Source organism: Xiphophorus hellerii, chromosome 5 (assembly GCF_003331165.1).
Source record: "Xiphophorus hellerii strain 12219 chromosome 5, Xiphophorus_hellerii-4.1, whole genome shotgun sequence".
NCBI classification, from domain to species: domain Eukaryota; kingdom Metazoa; phylum Chordata; class Actinopteri; order Cyprinodontiformes; family Poeciliidae; genus Xiphophorus; species Xiphophorus hellerii.
The window spans coordinates 6,385,330-6,406,245 of NC_045676.1; the positions used below are offsets into that span (position 1 = coordinate 6,385,330).

At 38.4% G+C, this 20,916-nt stretch overlaps 1 protein-coding gene across 4 annotated transcripts; it reads right to left on the bottom strand.

Moving 5' to 3' along the window:
- Positions 1-35: 35 nt before the first annotated feature.
- kdm2aa (lysine (K)-specific demethylase 2Aa) lies at positions 36-20,869 on the bottom strand. Of its 4 annotated transcripts, none has more exons than XM_032563362.1 (25): positions 20,733-20,869; positions 18,404-18,542; positions 18,197-18,275; positions 17,988-18,034; positions 17,397-17,575; positions 17,198-17,304; positions 15,840-15,933; positions 15,595-15,748; positions 15,412-15,527; positions 14,376-14,502; positions 12,810-12,985; positions 12,637-12,714; positions 11,367-11,500; positions 10,577-10,700; positions 9,388-9,516; positions 8,658-8,741; positions 8,546-8,572; positions 7,630-7,735; positions 6,554-7,144; positions 5,128-5,287; positions 4,543-4,785; positions 3,160-3,323; positions 2,937-3,083; positions 2,048-2,266; positions 36-765 (listed from the first exon to the last, which is right to left on the bottom strand). In XM_032563362.1, the coding sequence occupies exons 1-25, from the start codon at positions 20,736-20,738 to the stop codon at positions 584-586; spliced, it is 3,612 nt and encodes a 1,203-aa protein (XP_032419253.1). In that variant the 5' UTR covers positions 20,739-20,869; the 3' UTR covers positions 36-583. The 4 variants fall into 4 exon arrangements, with proteins under 4 accessions (XP_032419253.1, XP_032419251.1, XP_032419252.1 ...); XM_032563360.1 differs by lacking the exon at positions 20,733-20,869 and adding an exon at positions 19,780-20,356; XM_032563361.1 differs by lacking the exons at positions 8,546-8,572; positions 20,733-20,869 and adding an exon at positions 19,780-20,356.
- Positions 20,870-20,916: the final 47 nt, after the last annotated feature.

Sequence of the window (20,916 nt, forward strand, 5' to 3'; positions counted from 1 at the left end):
ACATAATAGCATAACAATGAGAGAACACATTCTCATAGATTAATAAACTTATCTTTATTGAGGATTAAGTTTATTAAAAATCCTTAAATTTCAGTTGTGAAACCCTGCTGGTTGAGAGGATTTGGCAGGACTCCATGCCGTCAAACTCTGGTCTGCTTTGCATTGCAAATCAAAATGCATTTTCTATGCAAGTGTGGGAGAATTTAAGAGAACGTAAACAAGCTAACAGAGTAAGATTGGCTGTAGCAATAATTCTCATTAATAAGAAAAAAAAAAGATATCAAGTTTGTTTTGTTGGTGAAAACTTGATGACCATTCCCATTAGAACAGAAATAACATACATAGGACTACTAAGCTTTTTTTTTAGCACAGTGCTCAGATATACAATATTCACAAACACCTATCCTCTGTTTACAAAGAAAATACTAAAGTAATAAATTCCTCTCCATCTCTTTTTAATGTTTTAAATTACAAGCTGTAATAAAAAGGGAGAACTCCCATCCACCTCCATCAGTGATTAAATGAAGTCACTATTTCCTTCTAGTCCACTCTTTTTGGTGATGTTTTTTAAAAAGGTGTGGCGTTAGTCCAGGCGTTGGATGAGCTTCTCCTCCATCATACAGTAGAGGGCGATGTGGGACAAATCTGAGATGAAAGCGTCGCAGGCACGTCTGCTGATTCCCTTACAGCCTCGGAGGTCCAGCAGAGTCAGAGAGGAGAAACGCTTCAGGTAGGGCAGGCAGCCGTCCGTCAGCTGGTTGCAACCTTACAAACACAAACAAGTCAGGATTTAAATGAAGAGATGAGATGAGCAAGGGTAACTAGTGCTGGCAATCAAAACAGTTAATCGCCATTAATCACTAGGCCTTATTTTGTAAGCTTGAAATATAAATATAGTTGTATATTTATATTCATTTCTCCTGTTGCACTCCAATAAAAATGCAAGAAGTTATCTGATTTTTTTTTTGTGGTCTTAACTTCTCAACAGCAACAAAGTGAAACTTACTCCACCAGCAAACTTGCTCGGGGGACAACTGACCGATTTTATTTTCTAGTTCTTGGCTGCTCTACTCCTTTCTGATTCTGCCCTGGGCAACCGCCCATATCAAAAACATTTGTACATTTTCAAAAAATTTTGTATTGTCTCAAACCAAACTCAGTTTTCCAGGTTTTTATATTCAGGAGGATTTAAAGTCAGGGGCTTCTTCAAACTCACTGCAATACAGACTGCTACAGCAGCTCTTTCCTGCCAACAGCATCACCATCTACAATAACTGAAGAATTTGAATTAATATGGGTTACAACAACATTTAATTTCCCATTAGGACCAAAAAAAGTATTTTTGAATTCAAATTTTGTTTCAAACGTTAATTTCGAAATTTCCCACTCCATTCTTTTCCTATGGAACTTGACAATCTTCCGCCAGAGAAAGGTTATAAGTCAAAATAGTAGTTTGATTAATCTGCATTATGCAACAACATATTAAAATTGTCAAATTAAGTGAATCAAGTTTGCTTGAACAGCATATTTCAGTAAGACAGGTCAAGTGCTTCACATCATAAAAACACAAAAATACAAGGTTATAAAAGTCACAACAGTCAACAACGGAGAAAACCAGTAAACTTTTTTCATTTTAAGTGCCATCATCAAATATGTTAGTCAATATTTCATTGATTATGAATCAAAATCAGCTCTGAACAACTGGGTTTTTAGTCTAGATTTAAAGGAACTCAGTCTTTCGGCTGCTTTGCAGTTTTCTGGACATTTGTTCCAGATTTGAACAAACATACAAGCATAGAAAGCAAAGAAACTGAATGCTGCGTCTCCACATTTAGTTCTGGTTCTGGGGATGCAGAGCAGAACCAGAAGACTTGAGAGGTCTGGAAGATTGATACAACAGCAGCAGATCTTTAATGCTGTTAAGCCATTCAGTGATTTATAAACTCTCTTCCTGGTTTTAGTGAAAATATTAGTGCATGTGTTTACGTTGACAGTTAAAATCCTAAATTACTGACAGTTTTCAGATTGTAATCATTTAAACACCCACCAGAGAGCGTGATCTCGCTGAGATTGTTGCGGGTGTGAGTCCCAGCAGCTGCCAGCAGGGTGATGCAAGAGTCTGTTATGTCCTTGCAGTGAGCCAGGTCCAGTGCCTCCAGCTGGGGCATGTGGCGCTGCAGCAGCCTCAGTGTCGACTCGCTCACATCCAGACCGGACAGACGCAGCGTCACCATGTTCCTGAGCCTGCTGCGGGACGACTCCAAGTCTGCACAGGCGGATCAAGATGACAAGTGACTCTTAGAGTGATGATTATTGATCATTTGTAGTTTGTTTTTTTTTCTTTTTGTAAAAAACATTTTCCAAATTTAGGCTTTTAATCAGACATTAGATTGCATTTTATTACAAAACTGCACAGTATGAGCATCAAGCACTTCATACAGAAATGAAGCTGTTTGCAAACATCTAACTGAAATTCAGCCATTTTCACACCGCAAAAACAAAATATTACCAACTATTTTTGGTCTAGTTTCTAATGCAAATATTTTAGTACACTTGAAATAAGACAAAACTAACTTATAGATAAACCAAGCTCCTCTATCTTGCTGAAAGGTTAAGTCAATAATTCATCAATATTGACTAAAAAAAAGTACTTATTCCATTGGCAGATGATTTCATTTATAAAAATAATTTTTTTCCATAAGTGAAATAATCTGCAAATGGAACTAGAACTTTTTCACAAATATTAAGGAGTTATTGACTTAAACTAAACTCCTGTATCTTGCTTAAAAGTTACTTTTAAGTTGGTACACTTGAAATAAGAGAAAACCAAGATATTTGCACTAGAAACTAGACCAAAAATACTTGGTAAGATTTTGTGTTTTTGCAGAGCCAGGATTTAAAGTCACTTGGCTCTGATTTTGCCTACTTCTACTGACCAGGTGGGGTGATGATCTCTTTAATCTGGGCTTCTTTAATGCCTTCACACCAGCGCAGATCCAGCAGCTGCAACTGGGGCAGAGTGGGAGAGACCAGAGCAGACAGACACGACCAGGGCAGACCAGTCAGCCTCAGTTCCCTCAAACCTGCAGAGAAACACAGGAGTCTGAGGGTGATGAGGCGTGTACGGACAGGGAGGTGTGTGTTTGTGACGGTTTGTACCTGGGAGTCTGGTGAGAAGGCAGTTGAGTTGTTTCATGGCCAGCGGCGTCCAGGATAAGTCCAGAGAGGTCGGGTGGCGTTTAATGATGCCTGCCAGCGCCTGGTTACTGAGCGGGCTGCAGCGACTCACATCGATGTGACTCCACAGGCGTTTGTCACAGCTCCTACACACAACAGCACCGTAAAGATGAAAGTTATCAATTAATGGATAAATATAAAGTCGATTGATCTTATCCATTGACTGACGATTAACTGACATCCAGTCATTTTCCTAAAAACCAGAGTTCTTCTCTTATATTGTGGGGCTAGTAGACCGTCCGTAATGTGAAGGGCTCCATAACATGAAGGGTTATTTTTTCATAATATGCTGTATTTAAAAATATATAATTGGGGACACGCTAAGAAAATTTCAAAAATAAAATTACAAAAATAAAGTCATAAAATTTCATGAATAAAATGAAAATATTACAAGAATAAAGTATTAAGAGAATGCAGTCATAATATTATGACTATTATTGTAATATGGCTGTTTTCATACTACTATGACCTTGTAATACTATGACTTTATTCTCATATTACTACAACTTTATTTTGTATTATGACCATTCATGTATATTGTGATTTAATTCTCATTATTTCAACTTTATTCTCGTACGACTTTATTCTAGAAATACGATTTTACTCTCGTACATCTTTTAGGAAGCACTTTTTAAAAATTTCGTCAGCTGTATTAAATACTGACTGAATCAACAGAAAATGTTAGAAAATGTTAGTTTTCTCACCTTAGACATATTTATAAACTCACAAAGACCCTCAAAAATTTAACAACAAACCATTAGTCGGCACTTAAACGTACGTTTATTGTTTTCGTCCGTACCTCAAACTCAGCCGCCCTTATTGGCATCATGTCTTTTCGATCGCGTTCTTCATAATCCTTTCCGTTTTCTGTCGTTACACCTCGCAGTCTTAGCACAGGAGTAACTTTTGGTTGAAAACTTAACGCTGCTTCGTCATGCAGCTCGACTAAATGAGCGCTATTAATGCGATAACTTAGGAAGCTTTTAAAGTATTCATAAATATAAACAGAACCACATAACGAGCATTTTACATCCCATACCGGACTCCATTTGGACCGTTTCTCATTTCTGTTAAAGGACGCGCCCGTCGCCATCTTAATTCTTGGTACCAACGGCTCCGATTTAACTATGACTAGCGGCGCCCTCTGCTGGATGGCGGCCAAATTACAACACTGAAAATAGGTCTCAGGGGACGTATTTAGTTAATCGATTGGAACTCATTTTAATCTAACAAACTATTAGCTGTCAATTAATCGCAAGTGTTTTAATTTAATTGATTTTAATAAACCTGAATCTGTAGACATACCACTTGTACCAGGCTTTACAGACAGTCATGCAGGCCAGCAGATGGGCTCTGTTCAAGTAGCTGAAGACGGACACCCAGACCTCCTTCTCCCCTCCCCGATCACTTCCTGCATCCTTAAAGGACGGCAGGGACAGTAGAGACGATGGGAGGGAGGCGGCAGAAGCAGCAGCCTGATCTTCCTCTGAGGAAGACGGCGAGTAATTTCTCCTGCTTTTGTCTCCTTGGTTTCCTCGTATACGTGGCCTGACAGAGAGGATATAAGAGGAAATAACATGGTTACAACATAACAAAAGCAGGCAAAAGAAAAATAAAATTACAAATCAATATAAAGTTTATAAAATTTGAACAAAACCTGCAGGTGTGTGTCTGTCTGGTGAATTTCTATATGTTTGTTCTTCATTCAGAGAAGTTACTCACATACTGCGTAGTAAAATTACTCTAGTCAAAGTATAATTAAAAATACTCCAAAAAGTACATTTTCTCAAAGTTACTCAAGTAAGTGTGAGTAAATGTAGTTGCTGCATAACTCTGGTTATCAGATAGAAGTAGTAGGAGTATTTGTAACTAAAACAGAGAAATCTCTACCTGCCCGGTCCTCTCGGGGTTACAGAGTCAGCAGGATCAGAACCTCGGGCCCTGGACGGTTTGGAATGAGCCGCCTTTCTCTGGATGAAGCCCTGCTGACCTCCTGCAGCTCCAGTCGACCTTAACCCCATGGCCGCTTCCAGCTTTGGAACGATGGAGCCTGAACCAAGCAGACAGGTAGCGCTCAGGTAACACAACACTCAACTAGAGAGAAGGACTTTAACTAGAGCCAGGACTTTAACGTCATAATTACAATAAATTAATTATACAACTTGAATTGCTTTTTTTTTTCTTTAAACATACGAAAGTCCTGAGCCAGAACCTTTGTTTTTGATCGTTTCTGGTACGCCTGTAAATGTGACGCACAAGCAACATCCACAAACAAAATGGACGACAGAGATGCTTCTCTCTGCCCACTGTAGGTTAATTTTTCCTTCAAAAAACAATCTAATGGGACACTGGAAAAAACTTGTTGGGTAAAAGTTGTGCTAAAAGGAGTTAGCATAACTACCTGCGATGGAAGATAAACAGTTTTCCTGTAATAGTATGTTGTTTCTCTGCCATTAGCACACTTAGCAGTGCGTTCACGAGGTTGATTGACGTGCTAAGACACTCCCCCTGGCTCTGAGTGGTTGTTTCAGGAGTAGTACATTTATGCAGATGGCAGTAGGATCACAGATGACCTGTCTCACGCCATGCTGTCACGACATAGTGAGAGTTTTAACAAAAATGTAAAAAACATATTTTTATTAAAGTTACATAAAGCAGCTTTAATAAAAATACACTAATAGCTCCTATAAACAATATTTGTTTTTAATCTGTAATTTGGTTTATTCAACCATCAGATTAGTGAAAAGTCCTATTATATTCACTCTGATCATTCATATAACTTCTTTAGAAATATGAACCGTGGACGCTGACATTAGCATTGGGAACATTGGAGCTGCTGCTACATGTTTAGCATTAAATTGCTATTTTAGGCCTGAATAGCTTCACTGACAGGCTAACTAGCCTTAGCATTCATAGAAGGCTACGCTAGCTGCAGCGTAGCAGAGAGGAAGGACGGCGTGAGAAGGAGTGGAACTTAGATGGGCATGATTGACAGTGCTAAAACCCTCCTCTGGGCTCTGATTGGCTGATTTTTTTTCACAGATTATTTTTCTCATAACATTCTGTCATGACAGTGACAGTTTTAACAAATATGTAAAAAACATTTTTTATAAAAATTCCATATTGCAGCTTTAATATAAGTAGGTAAAATATTACCATTTATTCAATAATTTAGCAGCAAAAAAAAATAAATTTTCAATTAAAAATCGTTATTTTGTTGATATGTGGTTTGCTTAAAATTTTATTAATTTTGATTAATTTCAGAACCTTAAGTTGACAATTTAACCCATCATTAATTAAACACTCCTCCGTTTACCTGACTGTGTCTTGGCCTTGTGCGGCTGCTGCAGCGTGACCGTCAGGTAGGATCCACTCAGCAGGTCGTCGTTCAGATCGGACACCAGCAGCACCGGCGGTTCCGGGTCCGAATCCCAGCGTCCGTCCTCCTCGTCGTCCTCCCCTTTCATCTCGTCGTCCTCTGCCGTGTCCACCTCCTCTTCCTCGGGGTCAAACTCCTGCCCCTCGCTGTCATCATCTTCGTCGTAGTCCCTCCTGCGTCTCCGGTGTTTGTGGCGCAGATATTCCTTCTCTTCCTCGCTGTCGCACTCGTCCTCGTCGTAATCGTCGTCGTCATCGTCGTCGTCCTCGTCGTCGTCTTCGTCGTCGTCCGACTCTTCGGAGTCGTCTCCCCTGCGTTGCATCCTGGATCCTCCGCGGAGCCGGACCCGCCCTCTGCGCCCTACCTCCTTCATTCCCATCCCTCGCTTCAGCCTGAGGACCGACATGGAGCCGCCCGACACAAACCCGCCTCGGTTCCCCTTGTGGGACAAGCCGCCCCGCGACAGACCCCTCCTGCTGGCGCCAAACGACCTTCTGGACGAGTGGCCCATTCTTCTTCTGTGAGACACTACAGACACAATGTGACAACAGGAGACGTCAATATTGCATAAAAATCAGAAAACTGCTTCCTTCTTCTGGCATATTTTATGTTTTTTAGTAAACAGTGATTGAAAAGCTGCTGAACTTATTTAAATTTTTTGTCCGATTAATTAATTAATTGCCACAGGCAAAAGTCGTAGAATTTATAACAAAAAAAAAAAGTCAGAATTCTGAGATTAGAATCGGAGATTGGGGGTAAAAAAGTCTCACTTCTGGGGGATTATGATGTCTCTGTAAACAAAATTAGCCCTCAAAATATATTTATTATCAGAATGGAAATAATCAAAATTTTTCCTCCGACTAAACCATTAATTGCGACAGGCAATATCTAAAAAAAAGTAGCAATAAATAGCTAATATTTTTATCTGTTTAGTACCATAAAATATTGTTATAAAACTTTTGAGTCCATATTGCCCACTTTCAGCTTCCAGCAGACATTTAAAACACACAAACCGTGATCGTCGTCATCACTCCCCGAGTCGTCGCCCTCCTGGCTGTGGAACTGCCGTCTGTAAATTTTAGCAATTCGAGCATCGAGAAGCGATGAAGATTTCCTCTTCTGCACATCGGAGGAAAAGAGGAAGAAGATTAAAAACAAAAGGAATCAGAAGCTAAAAGTTTGATCACACTGATCCTAAAAACAACTGATCCTTTTACATGAGAGACAGACACAGAGTAGTTCATGTTGTTTAACTTATTTTTATTGACCTCCTTTACTCTGACACCCCTAAATGAAATTCAATGGCAACAGTCTGCCTTCCAATTCAAGACTGCAAAAAACAAAATCTTACAAAGTATTTTTTTGTCTAATTTCTAGTGGAAATATCTTAGTACACCTGAAATAAGACAAACCTTATTTTAAGTCAATTTATTCCTTAATATTGATGAAAAAAAAAATACTAGTTCTACAAGCAGATTAATTCACTAATAAGACATTTTATCATATTATAAGTGAAATTATCTGGAATCATTTCCTTAAAACAATGTTGAAAGTTAAATTTTTCTTATTTCATGTACACTACAAAATTTGCACAGGAATCTAGACCAAAAGTGTTTGGTAATTTTTGTTTTGTGTTTTTGGAGTGAATTCAGTTTATTTATAAAGCACCAATTCACAACAAATATTTTTATAAAAAGGCACTTTACAAAAACTTAACCTCTTTCACTCATTGGAGTTTTCAGTCTCTAGAAGCCGACGGACCCACCGATGGGTCCGTCGGGTTATTAGACATACATTCCAACCGATCCCGGTATCACTTGGAATCCTAATAGAGAACTAAAATATGAAAAAGGCTCAAGGAATATAAATGCATTTGAAGGCGTCACATATTTAGATAAAATGTAAAAGATAAAATAACTTCTGGCTCACCAATGAATCGCCTCTGTCACCTTTACACTGTAAACAGGATAAATTTAAGACTCTGAAATAAAGCCACTAAACCAAACAAAGTGACATGAAGCTAAATTAGGATATTGATTACCTCTCGATCGGTGATGCCCTGGACGCACTTTGGACACTCCCAGCAGCTGGGCAGGTCTTTATTCACGACGCCGTCGCCCTGAACCTAACAGGACATTTAAACAGAAAGTCAGCACCAGAGTTGGGTAATAACTTCATTCACTTGAGAAACTTTTCTTTTTTAATTTAATCTTAGTAGTATTTTTACTATTCTGTACTTTTTACTTTTACTTGAGTAATTTTATTATGAAGTATTTCTACTCTTACTTGAGTAAAATGTCTGGATTTTCTACCCACTGAATGAAAAACAAACATTTTAATTAACCAGTCACAGACACACATCATCCGTTTTTATTAAAGTTTAGTAAAAAAATATTATTGAAAGAAACTGATTTAGAAAAAGAAACATATTTTGCCTGATTTAGTTATTTTTTGTTACTTGTATGAATTATTTAAATTTTCATCCTCTAAATATCAAAATTTCCACTTATTATATTTTTCTCCGTCTAATGATGAAATGTTTAAATATTAAATGATTGATAATTTGATCAGTTACTCAGAACTTGAGTCGACTTTTTACCAGATACTCTTTTACACTTGGATGGCTACTGCAGTTTGAATATCAAGCACTTTCAAGGATTTTATACAGAAATCAAGCACTTTCCAAAATTTAAATACACCTAGTTGAAATTAAATGGTTTTAAAGGATTTTAAGGAACCTGTACGAACAAAAACAAATGTTCCCAGCTTACTGTGAGGCAGGCAGGATGGACAATCTGAGAGCAGCTGGAGCACTCCATCAGAGTGAGGGAAGCGTCTCCGGTTTCCTCCTGGTTCGGCTCCTTGCAGATTTCACACACTGCAGACAGCGGGAGGCCCGGCTGGACAAGGCAGCAAAGTTACAAAACACACACACGCACACAAAAAGGAAAAATCAGTTCACTCACTACAACAAACCCTGTCAATAATACCTTTGGCATAACATCTGGGAAAAACAAATCCATTCGGTAACAGTTTATTTGAATGGGTATGTATAAGACTGACCTGTTATAAACATAAAGGAGTCTTCATGAATGTTTACGACCGTTGTCACAAAGTGTCATTCAATAAATAATGACACTTTTAATGAAAAGTTGCACTAAAGGTTGGATTAAAAGTGTCAAATTTGCATTAAAAGCATCATTATTTACCGACTTTTACAGAAACATTCATGAAGACTCGTTCATGTTTATCACAGTGTCATGTCAGTCTTATGCACACCCATTAAAATAAACTATTAGAATGCATTTTATTCGTTTACTCAAACTCAAAACTGTTATTTATAAAATCTCCAACCAAAATGGAGAAATTATTTGAGAAAACTCCATATTTGTATTTGTGTGTCCACATGAGCAAACTGAGACTTAGTCTGCGATAAATAATGCAGCGATGTGGTTCCTAGTGGATATCGTCTTGTGTTTTATTAACTTTACATTCAAATAGACTAATTAAAGGTAGTTTAACACCCATATCTGTCCATATAAATTAACCTGCTGGTGCCATGTTTAACTCCTAACAGGAAGTTGTGGTTGTTTTGAAGCAATCTGGTTGGCTGAGGCGGCCTGAGCTTTGCACCACACTGCCCCCTACGGGTCTGGAATGTTTAAAACAATAATCGGGGTGCAGTAGTGCAGATTTATGTGGATGGAAACTTTTTTATAGATGTTGTGCAGATACGCACTATTTATTGAATAAAATGTATATGTATTCATTACTATTATCCCATTATTGGTACTTGCAGATAATATTTTGAAATTATTATAAAAATGTATTTGACATTTTATTAATTTTTTTCACCTTTCTTATTAAGTAACATTCTTGCAAACAGTAAAGTAAGATTTCATTGACCAAAGAGACGTGTTTCTACTTTGCACACAACAAATAAACGTTGAACTTTCTTACTGAGAGGCACTGCCGCAGCACGCAGGTCTGCTTGAGTTTCCCAGGTCCTCCAAACTTTTTCATGTCTCTGCAGAAGTTACAGTCTCCACACTCTGCTCTCATACACGCCTCACAGCGCTTACATCTGCAGACAAATGGAAGAAAGGTTCACAAACACAGTGAAAATAAATTCTCTTCATGAAGAAGTGTAGCCTGAACGCAGAATCAGAGGAATGATCAGAGGTTCGCACTGGAGCATTGTGTCCTTCCTCAGACACTTCAGTTCATATTTTTAACCAAATTAGGACTCTGTACGGACTTCCAATTAGGGCTGAGACGATTAATCGTGATTAATCAATTATTGTTTCATTATTATTATTATCCAATAATAATAATGAAATAATTTAGAAATTGATTAATTGTTAACTGGAGTATACAAACTCAAGAAAAGGCCATTTCCTGAAAGAACACAATCAGAGCAGTTTCTAAGCCAAAGATTTTACAAAAATATAAACATTTAGCATTAAAGATAAAATAAAAACCTTTGTCTGTAAAAATGCTCCACCCAAAACTTGAGGAGTTCTGGGTAGAGCATTTTTAGCTTCACCTGGTTCAAATTCAGTAAAAAAACAAACACCTTTTGCTATGTAATTATTAGTTGGGTTAATCCAAAAAAGGATCACCAGATTAGCCCTACACTGCGTTTATCCGATTAACCATCAGAATAATCGTTTACTAAATCAGTCCTTCTTCCCATCCCTGTAGTAATTCTGGTTGTGCCCAACCTAAACGTTCGTTTTATTTTTGTTACCTGACTCTGCGGCGCCTCAGGGAGGACATGGAGGAGGAGGGTTTCTGCGGACGTTGCATGGAGGTCGCTGAGGGCGGTTTAGGACGAGGAGCTGGTTGCGGTGGAGGCGGAGGAGGCGGCTGATACCACGAAGGCTGAGGAAGACGCAGAAAAGTCAAGAAAATTTAACATTATTATTGTTAGTTGTAGTATATTCCACTTATTAAAGTAATTTGTCCCTTATATCATTTGATAAAGGGTAGTTGCCAGATTTGTCTGTCTGAACGCTGAAGGCATTAACACAGACATCTTTTTACATACGCATCACAATCTAACCATTTCATATCAGTCGATATCAATAATTAGGAAGGACAGTTCTGTTCACAGAGAAATCATAATCCATTCTGTTTATGAGTTTGATTGTTGTGTTTTATTTTGGATATTTAAATTATCTTCCAGTTCCAGTGTTAAGTGTTCTTTACAAGATGAAAGTGTATTGTTTTTTTTGAGAGAGCAAACTTGAATTCGTATTGGCACCAATTTCCTTAACTTTTGGGAGATCGGTGATCAGCTGATACTTACATGTGAAGCCGATCTTATCTACCTCAGCAAAGGTCTAAAATCAACCACTGTCCTGTTTTTGAGAGAGGTCTGACTGACAGACCGGCCCACCAGGTCGTGTCTGCATGTTCATATTTAACAACAGTCACCTCACTGTTCACAACTCGGCCACTTTATTGCTATATTTAGCAACATTTCAGACAAAAAAAATCAGGTATCAGCTAAAATCAGAGTCAGCAGGTCTGAATTTTTAAAGATCAGTAATCGGCAACCGGCCACAGAAAACTGCAATTGGTGCACCTCTATTCTTATGCCATCATCAACAAATTTACTTGAAAAGGATCTCAAAAAATGTAATTATCATTCATCGCAATAATTACCAAGACAATTTAATGAACAGTAAATTGTTATTTGTTATTATGTCAGGCCTGATTGTCTCTGTGCTGGACGGCAGATTTTGTTTTTCTAGAATCGACAGGAAGGAGTATTTATAGCTATAAACAACTAAATGAATGTTTTCTGTCCGTCACAGAGGCTGAGAAAACTGGATCAGATAAAGCAGGCAAGTTACTTTAAGCTCAAGGTGTTTCTAAACGAAACGAGTGTTTAAGATAATGTGATGGGAAAAATAAAAGAACACAAAAGAAAATGTGAGTGTAAATAGTTATAAAACTGAAAAGGTTGTTTTGGTCCAGAAGGACGTTTGGGTCAGATTCAGATGAATGTTTACCCTGGGTGGCCACTTCACAATCGGTTTTCCAGTGTAGGACAGTTTAGGGTTGTCATTAGCATGTTCCTTCAGTAAAGCCTGAAAAAAAAAAAGAAAGAGTTGTTAAAAGGGATTGAAAACAAAAAGTTAACATTAAAAATATTAACCAGTTAAGATAAAGTGATGTAAAGTACCTTGAAGTGTGTCATGAGAGTTGAAGCATTCTGGATCCCGGCAGGGACGCTCCTTTTGCTCGACGGCAGCGCCTCCAGTTTGCTGATCAAACTCCAGAGACCCTCCAGCTCCAGTGGAGTCAAATGGACTTTGGATGGAGACTTTTCAGACTCTTCGTTCTTATCAGAATCCTCCTCTGAATCAGGTAACAGATTTTAATCAGAGAAATTCCAGCATGTCAGGATTGGACTGTACATCTACAGTCAATGACAAAAAAACAGCAAAGCAACAAGTTGGGCATCCAGAAGGAATATCTAAAGTTTAAGATATTGTGGTACAGATCTGATGATGGGAATGTAAACGACTGAATTAGCCAGAGATTGCTTCAGTCAGTGCATAAGGGCTGAAATAGTAGCTGTGTTTCCATTAAAATGTCCGCAAATATTTGTCTATATTCTGATAATGTCGACAAAACACAATTTTGTGATTGCTGTGTTTCCATTAAATAAGAAATGTAATTAAAATCATACATCGGTAAGCCTGTTCACTCCCCAAGTCATTAAAAATAACGGCAGCGACGGATTATTCATATTTCAGCCGTGGCGCTAGCGTTCAACATCTATGAGCCAATCAGAGGAGACGTCGCGTTTTATTCAGGCGTTGGCGCAACAAGCCCATTATACTTGGGATAGGCTACGTAAGCGGCGTTTTGGGGAAATTGTAGTCGGCCATTTTACAGATTTTACAGATACAACAATCATTTTATTGATTCAACACATTCAAATGAAACAACTTTTATGAATTGCGCGCCGATGCTGTGAGAGCTCTAGTGGAGCCAATGGCACATTGTCCAAAACAATTAAAAAAAAAATTAAAATAAACAGCTACCGTATTTTTTTACCTGTAGGGCGCACTGGATTATAAGGTGCACTGTTAATGAGTGGTCTACTTTCAATCTTTTTTTTATATATGAAGCGCAAACAAAACAGTCAGAAAAATCAGTACGTATTACTCCGTGACACTCCTTACTATGGTAGCCGTAACGCAATGTAACTAAACATTTTGACTGAGCGCAGTGAGCGCCAAGTAACACACAAAATTGACTCGAGGTCAATAAGCACAACCAGAATTAATTCATATTAATTCACAAGAAGGCGTTGTTTTACTCCAGAACAATATGTAAGTTCTGTATTAAAAGTCGCATTGACGTTTTCTGATAAAATTAAAGGCTTTTAAGTGTGCCTTATAATACGGAAAATACGGTATTGTCATCCTGCTACTTCCTGTTGTCTTCTTCTGTGTTTCTGCCAGTAGTAACAGCCGGGTGCTGATCACATGACTCATGCAATGGGAAAAAAGCTGTTTTGATATGGCTGAAAAAAACCACCTCATTCTAACGTAAAAACTTTTTATTGAAATTGCTCTGTTTCCATTACTTTATTTTCATAATTTCAATTTGTGACATTTTCCACTTAGTGTAAAGAAACATTGTAGGCAGCAGAACGAACTTCCAGAATATTGACTGAAGGTCAGCAGACAACCAGAGTCAGTCTACAAACTGTATTCATTATGTATTTGTTTCATACCTGTGCCCAGTGAGTATTTCTGAAACTCAGCGGTGAAGTAGGACGTCTTTGTCAGACTGAAGACGTAGCGCTCCAACACGTACCAGCACATCTCGTAAAAGAACGGGCAGCGAAACTTCACAGGAACCTGCAGCCGACACGGAGGGAAAACCAAGACCAGGGGTGTACAAACTTTATGTCACACGTGGCAAAATGGTTGAGTCAAAAATACTCGTGGGCCAAGAACATTGTCTAATTTTTTAGATTGTTAAGGGATTTTGTTCTTTGTAGATTCAAAACTTAAAATAATTTAGTACATGTTTTGTATTAAAAGAAAAGGTTGTAGTATTCAAATTCTTTTAGACTCAACTGAACAAATTTATTCTCGGTTAGAAAAACAAGATTTATTTGATTGTTAAATAACTTGGTCGCAGCAAGCAAAGTCAGCTTTTACTTATTATAAAAGCTTGGTTATAAAAATGCAAATACTTTGTGTTTTACGTAACCTTTTCTATTATAAAAAGATTATGTCAATAATAATTTTACCCTGACTATAAATAAAAAGTCTCCATCTGCATTACAGCTGGGTGACATGGCTTAAAAATAAAATCTACAATTATTTCATACCAAATAAGATTTAAATCCCTTTTTTTCTCAAATTTTATTAAAAATAAATTAAAAACAACTGAAAATATTTATAAAAACTGGAAATTATTTCAATCATCTCTGCTGTGAATTAACTTGAATTTAAACTCAAAATAATTAGAAGATGTAAAACAATCTGAGCTACGGAAACACACATAGTACATTGGTGGGAGAAACGAAAATCCACATTTTGCTAAAATTAAACCATCAATAAGAAAAAAATTTGATTAGTCGATATAATCAATTTATCCCCCAGCTCTAATCAGCATCAACCACTTGCATTCTCTATTATTCTTCAACTGTTTTTGGGTTCCTCAAAAGAGAAATGAATAAATAAAATAAAATAAATTAGGCAGCCCCTGACCATCACTTGTTGTTATTTACATTTCAGAGAGTTTGTGTCAGAACCTACCCGAGTTCTGTCCTCAATGTTGCAGATGTTTAGCTGCATGGGGATGTTGAAGCTGTGCAGGAAGTTGCCTCCAAATACAATCGAATCCACAGGAGTGTAAACCGCATGAATCCAGCCTGAGGATTCAAGCCGAACATCAGAACTGCTTCCTGAGCAGCTGCGTCAGACGTACTCTGAGCGTACCTGAGGGTATGATGAACGTACAGCCCGGCTTCAGTTCGATCCTCTGACAGTCAGACACTCGATCTCCCAGGAAAATGTCCCCCTGCTTCCCAGACAGAACCCAGTTCTCATACAGCTCCAGGCTTGGATCCGTCGGAGGGATCAGCCAGAAAACCTAAAACACAAACGTATTTTATTTATTATTATCAGTACAAACTCTGCACCATTTAACACAATAAACCCGAATAAAAACATTTTACATCTACCTTCCTCCCTTTGAGAATGTGGTACCAGACTGATGTCCCGCCAAAGTCGATGTGAAAGTCTGTGTAGCAACCCTGAACACTCATCAGGCAATATCTGAGGAATAAACAGCAGCGATGGTTGAGTTCAGATGAGCTAGCATGGAAAAAAAATAAATATTACCAAGTACTTTTGTCTAGTTTCTAGTGCAAATATCATAGTACACTTTAAATAAAACAACACTAACTTAAAGTAGCTTTTCAACATAACAGGGCAGCTTTTTTTTTTTTTTTTTTACCCCTCCAGGGGGTCTTTTGTGGGCTCTAGTGTCCCTTATACAACAGTAGGCTGACAGGAAACGGGGAAGGAGAGGGAGGAAGACATGCGGCAAATATCGTCGGGTCCGGGAGTCGAACCCGCGACGGCCGCGTCGAGGACTCAAGGCCTCCAAATATGGGTCGCGCTAACCACTATGCCACCACGGCACGCCCACAGGGCAGCTTTTTAAAGTAAATAATTTCTTAGTATTTATTTTGTTCCACTGAGAGATTATTTCACTTTTAACAAGACATTTTTCCCATGTAATAAGTGAAATAATTTGCCAGTGGAACTAAAACTTTTGCATCAATATTAAGAAATTAATTACTTAAAACAAGCCCACATATCTCGCTGAATAGTCACTTGCAAGTTAGTACCGGGGTTATAATAGTTTTGGATTTTTCATTATTGTTCAGTTTTATCCTGTTGTGACTGTTTGCTAGTTTTTATTAGTTAAATATTGTTTAGCTTATTAGTTCTAGTAGTAGTTTTAGTTTTTCCATACTTTGGTTCATTTTTATGTGCAGAATCAAGTTTTGTGTATTGATTTTGTATTGAATACTCAAGAGATGACACTATTTTGAAAAAAATTATTATTGTTGAACAACAAACTGACTGGCATTTCTCCCAATTTTTGCTGCTTTGCATTTCGTGAACTAGCGCCACCTGATGGAGTATGGAATGCCGTAATTTGCCGACAGCTGATCTAAACTGCTTGTGTGGTTAAAATAAATAAAAAGTAAATTTCACATCAGTTCCACAAAAACAAACGATGTTCCATCTATAATTTCAGTATGTTTTACTCTTATACAATACAGCATAGTTCTAGTTAGTAACAGTTTTTTCCCATTAATTACCGAAAATGTTTTTTCTCAACTTTTTGTTATTTTTTTAGTTTTAGTTAACTATAATACCCTTAGTTTGTACACATGAAATAAGACAAAACTCACATATGTACACTTGAAATTAGACAAAAAAATAAGATTTTATGGTAAGGTTTTGTGTTTCTGCAGTGATGAGTTAGGGTTTCACTGACTCCTGGAAAGAAAGAAAGTGAACTTACTTCTGGACTTTTGGATACTGCATGTCATTGATGGAGTTGGTTGAATCCCTCTGCCTCTCTTTTAAATGACGAGGCCACATGTTGTCCACCCAGTCTATGAGCTCCACCTATGCGTACAAAAATGAAAAAAATAAAATAAAATGTATTGAAAGTTAAAACGTTACTGATGTCAGTATATTCCCACAGAGAGAGAACATACTGTGGTTGGTCTTTTAACCAAATTCTCCAGTTTGGTGTGGCTGAACTCAAGACTTATAACATTATAGAGTTTCTCTCTCTGAGACACCGGAGTCTCATAATAACGCGTCCACTGGGCCATGGACATCTCTGTCCCCTTCTGGGTGCTCACATCCATGACGTCTATCATGCGTCTGCTACCTGAGAGGATGAAGAAGACGGGAGGTGGTTGGTCACATGATCAAATCAGAGAAGAAAGAGTTTGAGGAGAGACAAAATGATGAGAAGGCAAAACAACAAAAGGACAAAATAATGAGAAGACAAATGGACAAAAGGAAAAGTAGATGAGAAGACAAATAGATGAGGATGTATGGGTAACGGATGTAATATCAGATTAATAGAAGAGCATATGGATGGATAACAAATAAATATTTTCAATATGTATGAAGAACTGGAACAAAGATTTATTTCCATATTTTCTCACTACTGTGGAAACTGAAGTTATTCTCTGTGCAGAACATCCAATTAAAGACATGTAGCTTTACCCAGATGAAGATGTAACATACAATAATAATAAAAACAATAACAAAGATGATAACAATTAAAATCTTACCAACAAACGTCTTGACATCGTTGACACTGAAATCAGGTTCTGGCATCCTGCAGAACCACACAAAAGTCAAAGTTTATTTTAAATATCAGGTCATATTAGCCACCAAGCTAACTTGACCCGTTTGCTCAGCAGCTAAGAGCTGCTAAGAGCAGCTAACTCAATACCAAGCTAACAGGTCATGAGTAATAGCTAAACAGAAATGTTCCTACTTGATTCCAAGGCCTTCAGGCTTCTCAAACAGGATCGGGTCTCTCAGGCCACCTTTCTGGACGAACTCGTATGTAAAATCTGCAAAATATGGAAAAAAGGAAGAAACGGACTGAAGTGTACATATAAAAAAAAAGTGTTAAGAAAAGCTTCTGTCTCTTATTGTGAGGCAAAAAGCGCTGAACAATGGTTAAACACAACTAACCAACCTTTTCCTTCCATGCGGACGATTCGATCAGAACTGAACTTTTCGCTGCTGACTTTCTCCTCCAAGTTGAACATCCTTCTCCCATCAATCTCCTCATCTGAGATCCCATCGTCATGGTAACGCCTTCGAGTACCGGCTCGCTGTAGTGGATAGATCAAATTAAGAAGTACGGAAGGAGACAAATAACAACACAAAAAAAAAACTTTAAAAAGCCACACTGAATGGTTATGGGAAGCACCTGTAACCTTTCAACAGAACTGAGTAGACGGTGTTAAACAGTCGACCCAAATTCCAAGAATGGTTAGGGGGTGTCAAACTCCAGTCCTCAAGGGCCGGTGTCCTGCAACTTTTAGATGTGCCTCTGCTGCACCACACCCAATAGAATAATTAGGTCATTAGCAAGGCTCTGGAGAACTGATCTACACAAGGAGGAGGTAATTAAGCCATTTCATCCCAGTGTTTTGCACATCTAAAAACTGCAGGACACCGGCCCTTGAATACTGGAATTTGACACCTGCGGGTTAGACTGTGACTAATATTTCATAACACTGAATTTATTGGTACACCACAAAATAATCAAAAAACAGTTAATCACTCCACCAAAAGCATTTCTTGGTATTAAACTGATCATTGTTCTAGTACGTTAATATTTATGGATCTTAAATGCAGCCAGACATAGATGTACAATCTCTGAACCAAATTCATCAGTTTACATTGTTCAATAGTTGTAAGACAACTTTAAAAACAGCTAAGAGTAATAACGATTTGCCATATGAGCCATGGAGTCTAGCTTGGTTCTTCCAGGGCCAAGACCAGGAAAAAACAGCTCTCTATTCTTGCAGCCTTAAGAAGCATGGACAAACTGTCAAGCATGGCAGTAGTAGCAACAAATTCAAATTCAAAAATACTTTATTAATCCCACAGGGAAAATAAATGTTGCTATAACTCATTAATTCTCCAAAAAGTTATTGAAGATAGTGATGGCTGTTGGCAGGAAAGATCTCATGTAGTGGTCTGTATTTCAGTAAATCTGAAGAAGCCTCTGCCTGAAGAGACTCTGCCTTCCCAGGGTTTGTTATTCGGGAAGCATCTCACTGTTCTGGTGGGGATGGTGCCGTCCACACAGAAGTTTAGATAGTCAGTCACACACTCAGTCATGGCACTGACGTCATCTCCATGTGGCTGGCAGAGAGTAGTCCAATCAGTTGCTTCAAAACAAGCCTGGAGGGCCTCTTCTACTGCCCTGTGATCATGCTGTGGGATTTCCCTCAAGTTCTTCAATCCTTTCTGATTGCACTAGTTTACATTCAGTTGTTTCACTCTTTTTCTCATTACATAAGCGGCCTGGGAAACCTAAACGGGCATTATTAAACTTACCAGCCTTTTGCTGAACCGAGGCTTTGAATCATCCATATTCAGTTGGAACGACTGGCTTCTCTCTACTGAAGAAGTAAAGAACCACCAAAGAAGACCTTTAACCTGCACCGTAGGGCCACATGGCTCTGGTTGTAAACAATCCGCTAAAAAGTATGGACCTAAATGGCTGCAATCCAAGACCCTTTAAAAAGATTAAAATAACAAAGCTTACAGAGAGCTTGGCTGACTCCGCTTTGATTTAGAGTGAATCACCAAAGCGGTTTAAAAGATGCAAAAAGAGAAAAAAGCAGTCCGACTCGGTTACATCATAGTCTAGAAGTTAGCGGGAACAATAAGTTATATAGTTTCTTTAAATTCAAGATCAACGGAAGCTTTGTTCTAATCCGAGTCAGTTTTGGTTTGCTGAGTTCAAAATGTCCTCCGATAGAATCCCAAACACATCCTCGGGTTATTTAACAACAGATATCTGGAGCCGAACGAGCTCAACCATAGAAAAACATTTTCTCTGTGTAACTAGAACTGCAAAACCTATCGGCATGAACGTCTCCAAACAGCCGCCATTTTCCGTTCCATCACAAAACAACAGTAGATCCCACCCACAAACTCGTTCTGGACCAATCAGGCGAGAGCAAGCGAGAAGCACATTGGATTTACAGCGGTGACGCTCAGCGTCAAAAAAATGCGTAGATTCTGATTGGACAATTATCCCCAATAAGGGCGTAAGCAACCTATCAAACTACCAATAACGCCACACTTGAAACCACGTCTTGCATCCATTGGTTGTTAGGTTCTAACGCCTTTATTGGGTGATAGAACAACATATCAATCATAAGGGTAGCCAACCAGGTGACGATGCGACACACCGTCCTCACCGCCTTATTCCCAGTAAAAACTGCATTCAGTCAAATAAAACTGAAAATACGTCAGAACCCAAAGCGTGTTATAGCGCTTACCCCCATGGTAACAGAGAGCGGGTCTCCTCAGGACGGGAGCCGTGATCCGGTGGGTGTCAGAGCCTCAGTGAGCTGTCACTACTGCCAAAGACTCACATCCCAACAGTCATGCTTCAGTTCAACAAGGAAGTGGGTGGTTCTGATGGAAATGCAACTGCACATTCTGTCATCCACCGTTCATTGG

Excerpts from the sequence above, each read along its gene's own strand:
- kdm2aa (XM_032563360.1), bottom strand. The coding sequence starts at position 19,815 with ATGGATGATTCAAAGCCTCGGTTCAGCAAAAGGCTG. Across the intron at positions 12,986-14,375 it reads GAAATACTCACTGGGCACAG|AGGAGGATTCTGATAAGAAC; the intron begins GTATGAAACAAA and ends TACCTGATTCAG. Across the intron at positions 8,573-8,657 it reads AGGGCATCACCGATCGAGAG|TGTAAAGGTGACAGAGGCGA; the intron begins GTAATCAATATC and ends TCCTGTTTACAG.